Source organism: Saccopteryx leptura, chromosome 1, assembly GCF_036850995.1.
Source record: "Saccopteryx leptura isolate mSacLep1 chromosome 1, mSacLep1_pri_phased_curated, whole genome shotgun sequence".
NCBI lineage: Eukaryota > Metazoa > Chordata > Mammalia > Chiroptera > Emballonuridae > Saccopteryx > Saccopteryx leptura.
In genome coordinates, this window is record NC_089503.1 from 106520176 (window position 1) to 106535937 (window position 15762).

Consider the following 15762-nt stretch of genomic DNA (forward strand, 5'->3'; position numbering starts at 1 on the left):
AGTGGTGGTTGTAACCACCCCAGGACTCCCCTCCAGAGCTCCTCCCCTTCTGTCCCAATCTCAAAGTCCAGCCCGTGGGTGAGAAGTTGGAACCCTTCTTCAGACCTGCTTCCGTGGGGATTTGCTTACTGACTAGGAGAGATGATTCTAGCCTGGAGACACTTGCCACGAACTCTGCACCAGAAGACTTCTTCACCCAGGACGCCTAAGACATGCCTTTCCCCGAGCCGTGAGTGGAAACCAGGGGGATGTGGGTCAGCAGAGGGTCAGTGAGGGGAAGGGCACAGAGCCCTGGAGACTGTTGCCAGCAATTCTGGAATGTTAGACGAGGATGGGATCATGGAGACAGGTCACCACACAGTGGGGTCCGCCCCCCCCCCCATCAGATCCAATGCTCCATCTTGTGTCCAGTATTTTTCAATGCTCCTTTTGTCTTGAAATGAAATCCCTGGGTAATAAAACCTGACTATTCATACTTTCAAAATAAAAACAACATGATATCTTAGCTGTAATATAAATAAGAAATAAAAGGAAAGCAATTTAAAGTAAAGTATAGTATTAACTTCAATATATAGGTGCTCAAGGATGACTGCTTTAAGAGACACATGGCCTCCTCACAAACTTCTACCATGCCCCAGGAGGTGAAACCATCCCCTGCATTACCAACGTGAGACCAAGACTGAGAGACTCAGAGAAGTGCAATCATTAACCCAGACACCCAAGAAACTAGGACTCGACCCTGAGCCTAGTCTTCTGTGCAGACTCTTCCCTTTCCAGGAGGAACAGAGAATGTGAGAGGATCTAGGATAGCCAGTCATTGGTGGCTTCATATATTACGTGCTGTGTGCTTGTGATTTTCACACTCATTTATTTGTTCTACTAGAACCCTAGCGCATCCTCAACAGTTCCCCTCATGCAAACATGAGCATAGGCAGCTCTCTGCACGTGTGTGTGCCTTAGAGCAGTGGTCCCCAACCCCCAGGCCACGAACCAGTACCGGTCTGTGGGCCATTTGGTACCGGTCCGCAGAGAAAAAATAAATAACTTACATTATTTCCGTTTTATTTATATTTAAGTCTGAACGATGTTTTACTTTTAAAAAATGACCTGATTCCCTCTGTTACATCCGTCTAAGACTCACTCTTGACACTTGTCTCGGTAACGTGATACATTTATCTATCCCACCCTAAAGACCAGTCCGTGAAAATATTTTCTGACATTAAACTGGTCCGTGGACCAAAAATGGTTGGGGACCACTGCCTTAGAGGGACCCTGGGCTCCCCAAGCTCTAAGCAGGCATAAGAAACCCATTCATTTGCATTCTGCATTATGATCAATTTTACCTTCACTTTCTCCTCATCTTTCCTTTTCTTCTTTCTTTTCTTCTGCCCTATTTGCTTTTTATTCCCTCCAAGGTTGCAATTCTTTAGAACTTAATACATGTCTGGTGCTTTAAGTGATTATCTCTTTTGATCTTCAGCCAGACTTATGAGTATCACTGTCCCATGTCACAGACGAGGTCACAGCAAAGTAGAGAATGATTAAGAAATTTGGCCAAAGGCTGATTAAGAGATTTGGCCAGAGGGACTCAAAACCAGGTCTGCCTCACTCCAAAGTCAGAGCGATCCCACCAGACCTTTCCTTACCACCCTCTTCCAATTCTGTTTGGATTTCCTTTTTCCCTCCATCAAGAGTCTTTTGCCAAAACATCCTTTAACCCCAACATTTTCTAAGAAGGATCTAGAATTATATCCAGAGTTTTATGCTTGGTAAGGCAAACACTATGTTGAAAGCACTGGCTGAAGACAAAGCAAGAGGATTTGTCCCCTCTGAGGCCCCCTTCCCCTTCCTTCCCCTCACCCCTGGTTGTGGAGCCGGGCTGATGGTGGCAGCGGGTGTCTTAGAAATGGCAGGTAAGGTTTGGTGCCCAGAGGTCTTGATCAGCTCACTGGGGACTCCTTGACATAGCTCCACTACAGAGGAGAAGCAACCTTGCATACCCACACCACATAGACATGAATGGTATACCCTTTACCTGACCTTTCAAAATCCTTTGGCGTTTGATTTTTACTTTCTTACCTACTATAGTTAGCTCATTCAAACATAGAGTCTCTGAACACACTCTTGTTAAGAACCTGCTGTGTGAAAAATATGCATCCAATGTAAAGCATCTGAGCACCTATTATGCACCTGCCCCATAGACAGAGCCATGGTGAGCAAAACAAACACTGCCCTGTGCATCCCTGTGGGGGAGACTGGGTGTAAACAGATAAACAGCATGTAAAAAACAAACAGACAGAACCATCCAGTAGAGACACCTGATGTGAACAAAACCAAATCCAGGTGAGGAGATAGGAAAATAAAAAGGAGGAGGGGTCATCAGGGACTGGGTTAGATATTGTCACCAGGTGTTAAGTGTTGTTAGATAAGTAAAAATTAATATGTCACAATCCTGTATAACAACTACATACAGACTGTATGATCTATGTGTATATAAAATATTAGGCCTTGTCCAGTTTAATAGGCACAATGAGCCTTGGCTTGATAGCTCAGTTGGTTAGAGTCTCATCTCAATATGCAAAGGTTACCGGTTCGATTCCTGGTCAGAACATACAAGAAACAGATCAGTGTTTCTGTCTATCTGTCACCTTCCCTTCCTCTCTCTCTAAAAATTAATAAAAAAATGTTTTAAAAACTAGGCACAATGGTCCCTGGCCGGTTGGCTCAGTGGTAGAGCATCGGCCTGGCATGCGGGGGACTCGGGTTCGATTCCTGGCCAGGGCACATAGGAGAAGCGCCCATTTGCTTCTCCACCCCGCCCCCTCCTTCCTCTCTGTCTCTCTCTTCCCCTCCCGCAGCCGAGGCTCCATTGGAGCAAAGATGGCCCGGGTGCTGGGGATGGCTCCTTGGCCTCTGCCCCAGGCGCTAGAGTGGCTCTGGTTGCGGCAGAGCCACGCCCTGGAGGGGCAGAGCATCGCCCCTGGTGGGCATGCTGGGTGGATCCCGGTCGGGCGCATGCGGGAGTCTGTCTGACTTCAGAAAAATACAAAAAAATAAAAACAAAAAAAAAACTAGGCACAATGATTTGGAGTTATATTTGAGCACAAAGCTATAGAAGCAATTTGATTTCAGCATAAAAGAGTGGAGAAAATATCACAAGGGCACCTTCTTTCTTTCTAATTAGCTAATAATTGTTAAATGTATAACATTTCCAGGAAGGTGAGGTATGTGCTGAAATGTACCATATTTTTATTATCTGCTCTTCCTCCTACAAGGAGATGCATGGCAGGGGGCAGAGGAGGGTAAATAATGCCATGTCCATGAGAAACTTCCCAAGACTCCAGCAGACTCCTCTAAGAAAAACATTAAAATTGCCCCTAAAGGGAGGTCTCCCACCTGCATTGCTCCAGGAAGTCCCTGCTGCAGTCAAGGGCCAGGAGGGGTGACCTTAGAGAAGGCCTGCTATCACAAGTGCCAAAAAGAAGGAGAACCCGCCATCCTCGGGGTCAGGCAGAGCTCTCGCCTGTGAACAATGACAACTAGCCCTGGTTTTACTTTGGCAAAAGGGCATTTATTGACAAGGAGGGAGGGAGGGAGGGAGGGAGAGTCAATGGGGAGTGGGGGGAGAGGTGAGGAAGGGGCAGGATTAGGCTTGAAGACACAAGGGGACGCCCGCAGGGACAGTTCCTGGGGCGAACAGCCTTGTGTGCATGTATGCATGCCCTGTCTCTGATGAGGGCCAGCTTTTCCCTCCATCCCAGGCATCTGCTCACAACGTCGGGTCCTAAAGAGAGGACATCTCGTTCACCCCTCAAAGGTCTCTGCCCCTTCCCTCGGCATCCCTGGTGAGAGGCAGGCATCTGATACACAGGATGGCCAAAAGTAGGTTTACGGTTGTTCATATAGAAAATAATAGTAAATAATAATATAAGAATAAACTCTGTGTTCCACAGTCATGAGTATAAAGCTACCTTTACCTGACCTGTATTATCCTGAGACCTGTCACACACAAGTTGGGCAGAGGTGGTTCTCCACAGAGAGACTAGGGTGCCACCTGTCATGGTGAAGGGAATAGATGCTGAACAGCAAGGACAAGTGTCCTCTGTGATGTCCTGCAGACTGTGGGACAGTTTATGATGGAAAAAAGATCTCTCGGGTCTGGGAGCTGGCAGCTCCAGCTCAGTGGGGAGCAGATGAGAAAACACGTTCTCCCTCAGCCAACTGCCCCTCCCTTCCCAGACCTCAGCTCAGTCTCAGCAGGCCTCCATGAGGTGGTGTCTCTAGCCCTCAACCCATGGGGTGGGAGTGGGGGGGGGGTCTTCAAAATGGCAAATACCTCACATTTCATCTGTCCATGCCTCAGGTCTAAAGTGAATGATAAAATCTTCCAAACTCATCGACATCCCAAGTATCCAATGAGATACCCAAAGTGACAAGTTATTTTTGTTTTAAGTTACCTAATACACTAGAAGAAGTAAGGCATAATTAGCACTTTAATAAATCACCTTAATGTTCTATCAACTGTATCCATGGGGCATTTTCAAATATTTTATAGCCTTTTTTTAAGAGTAAGGAAGAAGCCCTTTATAAGTGCCCCCCCACCCCGTGCTGAAATCTGGTTGGAACAATGTTAGGAAAATCTTTATCATTACAAAGAGAATAGCCCCTAGAATTTTCAAACGCCCACACAAATTGATTTCTGGCACATATCTGGCTCAACAGGTTTTCCCTTTGTAATCCTATGATTCGGGGGAGAGAAGAAAAGGGCAAGCTGACTTGCCTGTTCTGGAGCTGTGAGAACCAGGCAGTAGGAAAATTGAATCTAGATTCCCACTTGGCATTTATTATATACGGGTGGTGGTGTTCTCCAGATTGAATGGCACTTGTAAATTGAGTTGTTCAGGTGAATTGAAGTAAAAATTGGTGCGTTGGATAAAAATCATCAGCTGTCATCTGTGTTTAGCATGAGGCCTAAGAAGGCAGCATCAGACCAGTTAAAATGAAAAAAAGAAACAAAATACGCCCATACAGAAACAGACCTGGCATCCAGTTTTATGAATCCAGATCTCAGTTACCCCCTCCAACCCCCCCTTGAGTCTGTCTGCCCCTATACACACACAGCCCTGTGCACGGACACGTGGGCAGCTGTGTGCATACTGTACACACACACGGGTTCCAAGAACCCAAGAGAGGCTTTATTAAACCTCAACTCTTCATTTACTTTTTTTTTTTTCCTTTTAAGTGAGACAGACTCCCACACGCACCCCAACTAGGATTTACCCGGCAACCCTTGTCTGGGGCCCATGCTCTGCCCATCTGGGGCCATGCTCATAACTGAGCTGTTATTAACCTTCAACTCTTAGGTCATCCTCAAAACATAGGCTGTGTGTGTGTGTGTGTGTGTGTGTGTGTGTGTGTGTGTGTGTGTCAGAGACAGGGACAGATAGGGACAGACAGACAGCAGGAAGGGAGAGAGATGAGAAACATCAATTCTCGTTGCAGTTCCTTAGTTGTTCATTGATTGATTTCTCATATGTGCCTTGATGGGGGGGGGGGGGGATTACAGCAGACCGACTGACCCCTTGCCCGAGCCAGTGACCTTGGGCTCAAGCTGGTGAGCCTTGTTCAAATATAATGAGTCCACGCTCAAACTGGTGACCTCGGGGTCTCAAACCTGGGTCCTCCGCGTCCCAGTCTGATGCTCTATTCACTGCGCCACTACCTGGTCAGGCGACATAGGCTATTTTGAATAAAGAACACAGACTTATTTCTATATTTAGATTTTAGTTTTTTCTAGCAAATAATAAATAGTCAAGCATTTTTGTTTGGGTTTTATTTTGTCCATCGATATTAGTATTACTCTTATTTTTTGAGTTTGGGTTGTTTAGTGAGAGAGGAGTTATAAAAAGCAATAGACTTTTGAGATGGTATCTAGACTTATTTCACTTCCTGACTAATCATTTTTCCTACTTGGTTGCTATCTATCTTCTTTCCTTCCTTCTTTTCGAGAACAGGATTTTATGTACAGTATTTCATTGGGGGCCCTCATCCCACCGTCATATTCCTATCAATTGGGTGAATGAATGAATGAATGAATGAATGAATGAATGAATCTGCCTTGACTGTTTAAAATTCAGGCTTTCCTTTATCAAACCTTTCTTTCCAGTTCTCGCCCCCCTCCGCCTACTTTCATAACCTGGAAACAAAGAGAGCTGCCAGCCCCTCAGTGGCCAGCTCCAATTTCGCAGACAGGAAAATGAACTCAAGGAGTGACGAAAGTGTGAATTCTTAGAAACACTCAGAATTTTTTTTTTTTCATCTCAGAAGAATGACTGATGTAGAGAGACTGATGTAATTTAGAAGCTTTTCAAAGCCGAAGTTCTCAGAAAACCTAAGGTGTCGTTTTGGAGGTTATTTTTATGCTTGAATAGCTGAAAGCCACTCACTTTCAAAGGAGGAGCAAATTAATGACATTCACGATTCTCTAGAGCAGAAAAGTGAATGAGAGTTCTTTGAAAGAAAACACATTTAGTGCTATTATATTTCATCTTCTTTCAAAAACGCAATTGTCCATTGTGTTTCTCTGGACTATGACTTCACAACCACACAGAATACCAGCATTTCATCCACATATTCAAAAGTTCTTGCTGAACAAGAGATCTCATGGCCACCTGCAAAATTCTCTCGATACTGACCTTGAATCTTCCAAATTAGTGGCATTCTTTTCAAAGAGTACTTATAAAGTCACTAGGCACCGCTGTCTCTGGCTTCATTATTCCATCTAAGTCTGTACCAGAAGGGGAGGCTGACAGTGGTTAATGAGTGAGCGAGAAAGTACTGGGCTGGGAGTCAAGAACTTGCAGTTTCATTCTTATGCCGCAGCTCACTGACCTTAAACACATTAATTTTCCACTTTAGGTTGGTTTGATCATCTATAAATGAGCATTTGAATTTAAAAAAATCTAAGGTCCCTTCTAGCTCCAAACAATGAATGAATCCTCTGGCTTAGCTTATCTATGCTTTCTCACAGTCTTGCGTTGTCTTGACCTTTGTGTGGTCATGTTTTCGAGGAAGGTTTTGTCTTTCTGACTCGTTTGCATGTGGTACTTGTGACTGTAGTACATTGTCCAGCATTTCTTACTCTCTCTCTTTCTTCCCTATAAGAGAAGTCAAGAGCAATTCATTCCTTGTCTATTGACAATCAACCCTGTATCAGGAATTGGTATAAATACTGGGATCCAGGCACTGGCCAACCCAACACTTAGAAAGAACCTCTATTAACAAGGAGAATATATTTCACACAACACAGAACATTGGAAGACACTTAGTCATCTGAAAAGAGAAATGTGGTTGACACAGGGATGGGGGAGGAGCTTCCCATGCTTGTGAAGGACCCCAATGGGAGAACCATGACTTCCCCCCATATCTCCTGCACCTTTTCTGACTACATTTGAGAGCAACTGTCCTTTTTACTCCAGAAAATTTATTATTGAGATGCCTCAATTTTTAATTCCGAACTAAAGATCAATTTAAATGATTTTTTTAACAAAGAAATAAAATATCCTAAGGACCTTGATTCAAGTAACTGTAGGTGATTTATACAAACAAGCCTGTCTGATAGTTAGTTGAGGATCCTAACTCACTTCCCTTTTAGTAGGCACTTTCTGGAGATCTGTAACCAAGCTTGGTCTTCATACAAAACCCAGAATGCCTCCATATGACTTCACGCCTGAAAGATACCAGGTAAGAGAGCTTTAGAAAAATCCAAAAGAGGAGGTATTTCTCAAAATGGTTAAGTTACCTGTTTCCTCAAGAAGGACCTGCAAGTGGCCCCGCCTGCCACTGAAACATCCTATCCCAGATCACCTGTCCTTTAAATCATTGGGAGCAGCTGAACCTTGATTCCATTCAATGTTGCTGGATGAATCAGTGTGCATGTTCGTGAAAGAGAGTCAGAGACAGAGGCAGAGATGGAAGACAGTGCAAGAAAGAGACAATCGTGACCACACAGAAGAACAGAGAAACAGACATGCACATACATGAATACTACATATCACAAAATAGGACAGCGCACATTAACTTTAAAAAACGGTGTTCTGATTTTGACTGTCACATATGTCAATGCATAATCTGACTACGCTGTGTTCTCCACCAAAAAAATATAAAGTTATCATTTGGCTCTCAGGCTAATAAATATTTCTCTCTCTCTCACTCCAAATTATTTGTTCTATATAATATCCATAGGTTAGAAATTGTAGAACTAATAGATAGTCAGGAGGGACCCACAAAGAAGAGGAGCAGGGAGGCAAGTTTGATCATTGCAGAAGTGAACATCACCAGCATTTCATTGTTTTATTCTAAAAAAAAAAAAATGCAGCAAAATAAAAAAATTTTAAACTGATGTATTACTTCAGACATTTACTTTCCAAGTCTTGCTTTTCTCCACAGTTAAAATCAACTCAAAACCAAGGCTTTCCATTGGGAGGTAAAAATTGCCTGTCCCTTTCTTCATGCTTGATCTAGAAAGGGTTAGGAGGGCCACATTACTAACATCTGTTATTTGCAAGGCAGGCATGGAGCAGACTCACCCGCTGGTGAGCGCAAGGTGACAGCTCCACACTCCTCAGTAGAGTGATGAGGCATTGCTGTGTGACCCACTGTGAGAAAGGTACAGACAGGAGGAAAGATTCTCAATGCCGGCGTGCTGTCTGTCCACAGTCCCTGCCCTACAAGCGTGTCCTGGAGATCCACGAGCAACACCTCTCTCCCGTGTTCACGGCCTACTTCCCGAAGCCCTTGCTCCTCCACCAGGGTCACATGCAGTGGCTATTTGATTATGAGGGAAACAGATACCTGGACTTCTTTTCTGGGATTGTCACTGTCAGTGTTGGTCACTGCCACCCGTAAGTATCCTTGAAATTCTGGGGTTTTCACTTCAGAAGAATATGTGGAAAGCAGGCTAATGGTCACGTTAGGGATTCAGAACCCTGATTAAAAATTCTCTCTCCTTGGGCATATCCCAGTATATGGCTGACTTGCTCCCTGTTATTTCCTGGGGAGCAGGGGCGAATCTTAACACTGCAATTTTTTTTTCTTGACAATGCAAGTTTTAGTCATTCTCATTGCCCACGCAAAGTGGAGTGGACCATATGATTGGACTGTTGTTGTGGACTTGGGTACGTGTGGGTTTCTCCTCACTAGTAACAGCTTCCAAAGGCAGGACTTCCCTGGGAAAAGGTAGAAAGAAAGGACCAGCAGGCAGTTCCCACAAACAAGGGCCGGGGTAGGGGATGATGGGAGATGAGAAGTCACTTCCAGCCTGAGGGTTTTCATCTACTGTGATTGACAGATGAGGAGAGAAAGGACAGTAAAGGAAGGATGTAACCTGGCTGGAAATTTACATTAGGACTGTGTGGCTCCATTAACCCAGAGATCTTCTGCTGCCTGGGCCATCAGCCCACCCACACCAATGCCTTCGCAGGTCCTTCTGGTTTCAGTGCCGACAGCTTATTTCAATGACTTCTCTTGCCTTTAATAATCTGGCCAATAAAATTCACAGTAAGTAGGACAAACATAAAGCAGCAAGTCTAAATAAGCAGAATAGGTCTGGACCCTTCTGTCAGAGCGGGGGCTGGAAGGCCCCCCAGCAAGCCGCGGTCAGGTGGTGCGGAGTGAGATTTAACCTGGGGTCTAGACCCCGTCTTCCCCCCCCCCCTTAACCTTCTCCTTCCTGCTTCTATCTTCGGGAATCACTAGTCCCATGCGAGGTCCTGAAGCGCGTACAAAATAAATTTCAAGTGAAATTTAAGATATAAGACAAACAGAAAAGAAGTAAAGAAAAGTGAAGTAGAGAAAAATGTATAACATTCTCACAGAACCCTCCCAAGAATGAAGGGCACCGTCCCTGTTGATTGACCACTCTCATTGGCTTTCACGACTTTCGTGCATCTCCTGCTCACCCTCTGACCCCCTCACTCTGAGCAGCCCAGGCTCTTCCCTTAGCACCCTGTTTTTCCCTTTATATATTGTCCCATAGAATGGGCCCCACCCCATCTCCCCTCCTCTGACCCTTTAGTTGCTACATTTTCAGCAGCCTTTTCCAACCCTTATTTCTTCAGCCTTGGACTCTCACCAAGCTATGAAAGTAACTGTAATAAACCCAGAGTGGGGAAGAGATATCCTGTACTTCCCCTGCACCGTAATACTCCACCGTCACCTGAAATTCAACATTATCAAGACCAAATCTACCACGTGCTCCACAATACCGTTTCCATGCACGTGTGCATTTCCATTCATCTGGGTCACCTACTATGCAGATATGCTCTGCCAGGAGCTGGGTACCTAGATAACTGGCTGCATTTCCCAGCTGACCCTGAGGTTTTCCCCATGTTCCAAACAAGAATGTTGATGCCATCTTTGACTCCTCCCTGCTTTTCATTCCCTATAACCAACCAAGGCCCGGTTCTACCTCCCCTGAATGCCTCTCCGACAGGCCCCTCCCACTAATTCCTGCTAACACCAGCATCCTGGGAGCTCTCCTCCTACACCTGAAAGGCCACCATGCCCTCCGAGCTGGCCCGGTCAGTACCACCTTGCCCCCCCCCCCATTCTACCCTCACGTGGCTCTCAGCTTTATTTAGCTAAACACTGCTTTTGTCAAGGGTTTCTTCTGTTTGAGTTTACTGACATTCCACAATGTTCTAAAAGAAGTTTCATGGCAAAAGGCCCTATGAAAAAATTAGCTTGGGAAACACTTCAAACTGTATGTCCCTGCTGGGGAGAGACAGTACACAGAGACTGTTACAGGTCCTGAAAATACTGTTAAAGGTGCTGAAAAGTCCTGCAGTAAAAAAAGCCTGTTTGATCTGGCATTTCTCAGAATTGTTTAACCAGGAACCGATTTTCTTTTTGGTGTGACAGTTATCAATAACAAACAGATTGCTGTGTAACAAACTTCAGTCACTGCTGTCCTTTAGGTCAAGATCAAACATCTGGATCTGGCTTTTCAAGGCATGACAAGCCAGGTCTTATCTACCCCTGGTTCATACTGTCCCTCAATATGAATCTTTCTCACAGAGAGTGGTTTCATAGCTACAAAATGTTCAACATTCTCCATTACTAACACCCAGATACTGGAACCTCCTTTGACGGAAAGAGGACTGATGTTGTATACCTGTGTTGATGGATCAATTGCTCTGTAGAAAAATAAAAAGGGAAGTCACCCAGGCTTACATCTAGCTGTCTCTAGGTTCCAAACTATATAAAGCATAATTAATAAGAAAACCTAGTTAGAAGAGATGCTATGTCCAAACTCCCTCTTAAACTAGAAATGTCTTTTCTAAAATTCGTACGAGATAATCATCTAGTCTTTTTCATTACTTTTGAGGCAACACATCTGATTACCAGATAGCTCTGGTGGTTAGAGTTCTTTCTCCTGTGTGAATGAAATCAGCCCTTTAAAACTCTTGAGTTCAATGTCCAGTGAGGGGTGTGGATGGGGGGAGGGACATGTGGCCTGCAGCGTGGATCACTCTCCTCTTTATCCAGGAAGGTAAATGCAGTGGCACAGAAGCAGCTTGGCCTCCTGTGGCACGTAAGTGCTTTTTTCTTCCACCCAGCAAGCTATGAATACGCAGAGAAGCTTTCCTCACTTCTTCCGGAACCTCTAAAGGTATAATGCTCTCAGCCCAAAGGGAGGGGGTCCCATGATGTCAGGGGAGAGGCCCTAAGAGGCAGGAGTATGCCTTTGTGTGCACTGAACAGCTGAAATAGTGAGCTATTAGCTGGATGGGGAAATAATCAAGAAGAAAGGAATTTACACATTGCTGGTGAAACCATCCCAGGTCACTTCATCAGCATCAAGCCTCTGGTGGCTGTCCTCACCACATCTTTGCAGACACCACTTAGCAAGAGCCCCCCCCCCCCCACTTTTCTCCTTTATGTTCCCCAAGAGGTTTTCATCTCTTGGTTTCACAGAACCTCTGCAGTCTTTTGCATTTTTTCTTTTACAAAGAGTGGAGCCATTTTTAAATAAAATAAATAATAACATTCAGTTCATTTAGTCGAAGACACACTTAAGATATTTCTGCAAAATGAGAATTTTTTCTGTATCTGAAATGACTAAACTTTTTAACTAAATGGAGATGTCAAAGTGGTGGCCAAGATTTGCATTTAGGGATTCAATGAGTGAATATATATGTAGTATCTAGAACAGTACCTTGCCATAGCAGTTATTATTATTTTAGTCTATTACCTGGATACTGTATTTACTGTAGCATCTAGAAGAGATGAAGGAAGTTGGCAGAACTACATCCTAACTTAAGTTCAGTGCAGCTATGTTTATGGAAAAGCAGAAGCAAGAAGGTCAGCAAGGGCAAGCACATGCCTCCCAGTCCCCAAGCCTGGGATCTAGGACCCTTCAGATCTCTGCTTCCTTTTGGCCAAGATGAACTGCATTTTTTGTTTGTTTGCTTGTGTTTCCAACATCCACACACACTGACCTCCCGGGCTGGGATATCCTTGGGGCTGCAGGATCAGGAAGTCAACCTAGACCCAAGCCTTCAGATCAGGAGTCATGGTTTAGGTTCAGAAACCAAGAGAACTGGTACTCGGATCCCTCAGCCACTAACCACTGTGAAAACTTGAGCAGGTCTCCCCAACTTAGCATTTTGCAGGACATCCAATAAAGCCAAAGAAAATCCGGAATGTTTCACACCTGAGACAATCCCATAGCCATTTTTGCATCTCTAGCACTTAAAACCCGTAGAATTCATACAGTAATTAAATGACAGTTTAATTTAGTTCCCTGGTTCTAAAGGGAACTCCTCTTCATTATCAGCTTTGTGCAGGGGCAGCGTCATGGCCAATGAGGTTGATCTGAGGCACAATTATTGCTAATTGAATAATCAGAGGCTGGGACACACAGTCTTCAACAATTTTGAATGAATTGGATAATAAGAAAATAAAGTATGAGGCATGTGTCTTCCTTTTCCCTCCAGGTCATTTTCTTGGTGAACAGCGGCTCAGAAGCCAACGACCTGGCCATGCTGATGGCCAGAGCGCACACAAAGAACGCAGACATCATTTCCTTCAGGTAGCCATTCCTTGGAATACTCACCTTTAGTAACATTGACTAGCTCTAATACTAAATGTCTATTTATTATTATTTTTTTCTTTTAGCAACAGAGATAGAGATGGAGGGACAGACACAGATAGACAGACAGGAAGAAAGAAAGATGAGAAGCATCAACTCATAGTTGCGGCACCTTAGTTGTTCATTGATTGCTTTCTCATATGTTCCTTGACTGGGGGGCTCCAGCCGGGCCAGTGACCTCTTGCTCAAGCCAGTGACTTTGGGCTTCAAGCCAGCAACCTTCAGGCTCAAGCCAGAGACCATGGGGTCATGTCTATGATCCCATGCTCAAGCCGGTGACCCCACACTCGCACTGGTGAGCCTGCACTCAAACTGGCGACCTCAGGGCTTTGAAACTGGGTCATCAGCATCCCAGGCCGATGCTCTATCCACTGTACCACCACCTAGTCAGGCCTAAATGTCTATTTTTTAAATATAGCATGGAGGGGCTTTCTCAGGTAGGGGTCTCTGACTGGGGTAACAAATAGCATAGAGTCCCAGTTATGTCGTAAATTTCCTAAGAAATTGAAGATTACATCACAGCTCTTTGACTCTTAAAAGTGCTTTGACTGTGACATATGCTAAGTCATATGCCAGAACTACTGTTCTCCACACAGAGAAGCTCATGACTCTACCACAGGACACTGAGCCCTCTTCATCTCTGCCCTATAAGGAGGCAGACACGCACTTCATAGTGGCGGCCACACCAGGTTCTCACCTCTTATTCTTTTTGAGTTCAGAGAATGCATATTTAACCCTGCATATTTCTGCTCCTTTGGGTGACTTTGAGAATCGATAATTTAATAGGTTAATTATAAACCCTTGATGGCTAAATTACTAGCATTAAAAATAAAAGAAAACTAAGAATTTTGCTTACAGTTGCCTCCCTCGGGCAATTTTACATAAACACATTCAAACACTCTTATAATAAGATTTATGTAAAAGGCAGGAATGAGTTATAGTAAAAGTTGATGGAACAAAGAAATAGTCCCATTCTTTGACCTGTATGGCCATAATTTCTGTCTAGATTGGAAAGATCTTATTTTTGCAAAATCTGATTACCAAAGCACATCCAATACTATACATTCTATATGAAATGGACATGTAGTGACTACAGGCCTGAGCAAACATTTGCTATGAATTAAGTACTACTATAAAGAATTGTGATTAGCATTTGGGACACTGCGGGCAGGGAACCTACACTAACAGGACAAAGCAGAGCCCTGGGAATGTTCGCATTCAGTTTTGGGAGAGAAAGGCAACCAGGGAGACGAAGGTCCTAAGGCATGTCGGGATGGGACTAGAGGCACCACCGAGGGAAGGGGTGTCGGGACTACATAGAGGTTTATCAAAACAAAACAAATAGATGGGGGAGTACAGGTTGCAGAAGAGTTCAGATCTTTTTCATTTGGGCAGAACCTGGTTTACACTAGAAGCAGAATTAAAGAGCTTTACTTCCATTGGCTTCCTCACTCCAGAAAGGGTGCTGATCCTTCCCTGTCCCTCTATGCCACGCTACCCCACCTGCCTGGCTCTGGGCCCAGGCTGAGCAAACCCAGTGAAGCTTATGGAGCTAAGTCTAGACTCTCAAAGCACTTCTAGCATGTGGCCTTCTCTCTTTGGCCTCCTCACATGGCCAAAAAGGGACACACCAGAGACACAAGACTCAAACTGCATGACTGCTCTCAAATCCAATGACAGAGGAGAAAACAGGCTTAGATAGGACGAGTCACCTCTGGTCACAGATTGTGGCGTAACTAACATCTGAACTCACTTTTGAAAAACTCCAACTTCTGTGTTTGTCTTTGTTACTTTCATCTCCCTACCACTTGGCCAGAAGCATTTTCTTTAAGCCAATATCACCATCCTTTTTGTACATGCCAATATTGTTACCCCATCCCAATGAAGTAAAGCTGAAAAACAAAATTAATTTTTAAAAAAGAGTTGTGATTGGTATTTTACCTAAGTAAACGTTCTAAAAGATGTATGTCCAAGTTAGTATCAATCTATTCAAAGCAGTCATGGTGCCACCAGGGTCCAACACATGTTTGTGTCTCCTTTTCAAGATATATGACTACCCTATTGCATAGTCTTAATTCAAAGCCTTAAATCTTCAGTTGAAGTGATTTTGATTTGAAAAACTGGCCAAGCTCATTTGAAACCAAAATTGGTGATCAGGATGATTTATACTAAGTAAGACTATGTTATATTCAAAAAGAAGCAAGACCTGTGTTTCTTCTATGCCAAGTAGGGTGGCCTTTAAGACACTTAAAGAGGACTCCCCAAAGGTGTTCAGTCATAGCACCACAGGAAGAAATATTTGGCTTCTCAAGATGATTACTTTGAAGACAAATACTCATTGAATAGATAATTCTGGCATGTCGCTTAAAAATGAGTCTCACTACTTTAGAGTAGCAGAAGAGGGCAAATGCTAAGGTCAGAGTTCTTGGCTGAATGGCCTCCAAAATCTCTTTCACAATTTCAAATCTATGACACCAGCAAGAGGTGTCAGCCTGACGTAGGTTTAGAGGATTTCTTAGAAGCCATTGGAGTTGCCTGTTAATGGTGTTCCATGTCATCTCCCTGGCCTTCTCGGGTTTTCTCTGTGTCATGTCCCGTGTTCCACAGGT

At 44.1% G+C, this 15762-nt stretch overlaps 1 protein-coding gene and 1 pseudogene across 2 annotated transcripts in view; both read left to right on the forward strand.

Moving 5' to 3' along the window:
• The first annotated feature begins 16 nt into the window (after positions 1-16).
• Positions 17-15762, forward strand: part of AGXT2 (alanine--glyoxylate aminotransferase 2) — a 44596-nt gene continuing 28850 nt past the window's right edge. Inside the window, exons 1-5 of one of the 2 annotated variants that reach the window (XM_066373600.1) lie at positions 17-229; positions 7655-7743; positions 8719-8903; positions 11548-11671; positions 12999-13093. In XM_066373600.1, coding sequence (XP_066229697.1) covers positions 142-229; positions 7655-7743; positions 8719-8903; positions 11548-11671; positions 12999-13093 — 581 coding nt within the window. In that variant the 5' untranslated portion in view covers positions 17-141. The remainder of the gene's footprint in view (positions 230-7654; positions 7744-8718; positions 8904-11547; positions 11672-12998; positions 13094-15762) is intronic. The other variant, XM_066373610.1, reaches the window with a different exon arrangement.
• LOC136390157 (U4 spliceosomal RNA) lies at positions 12837-12956 on the forward strand (annotated as a pseudogene).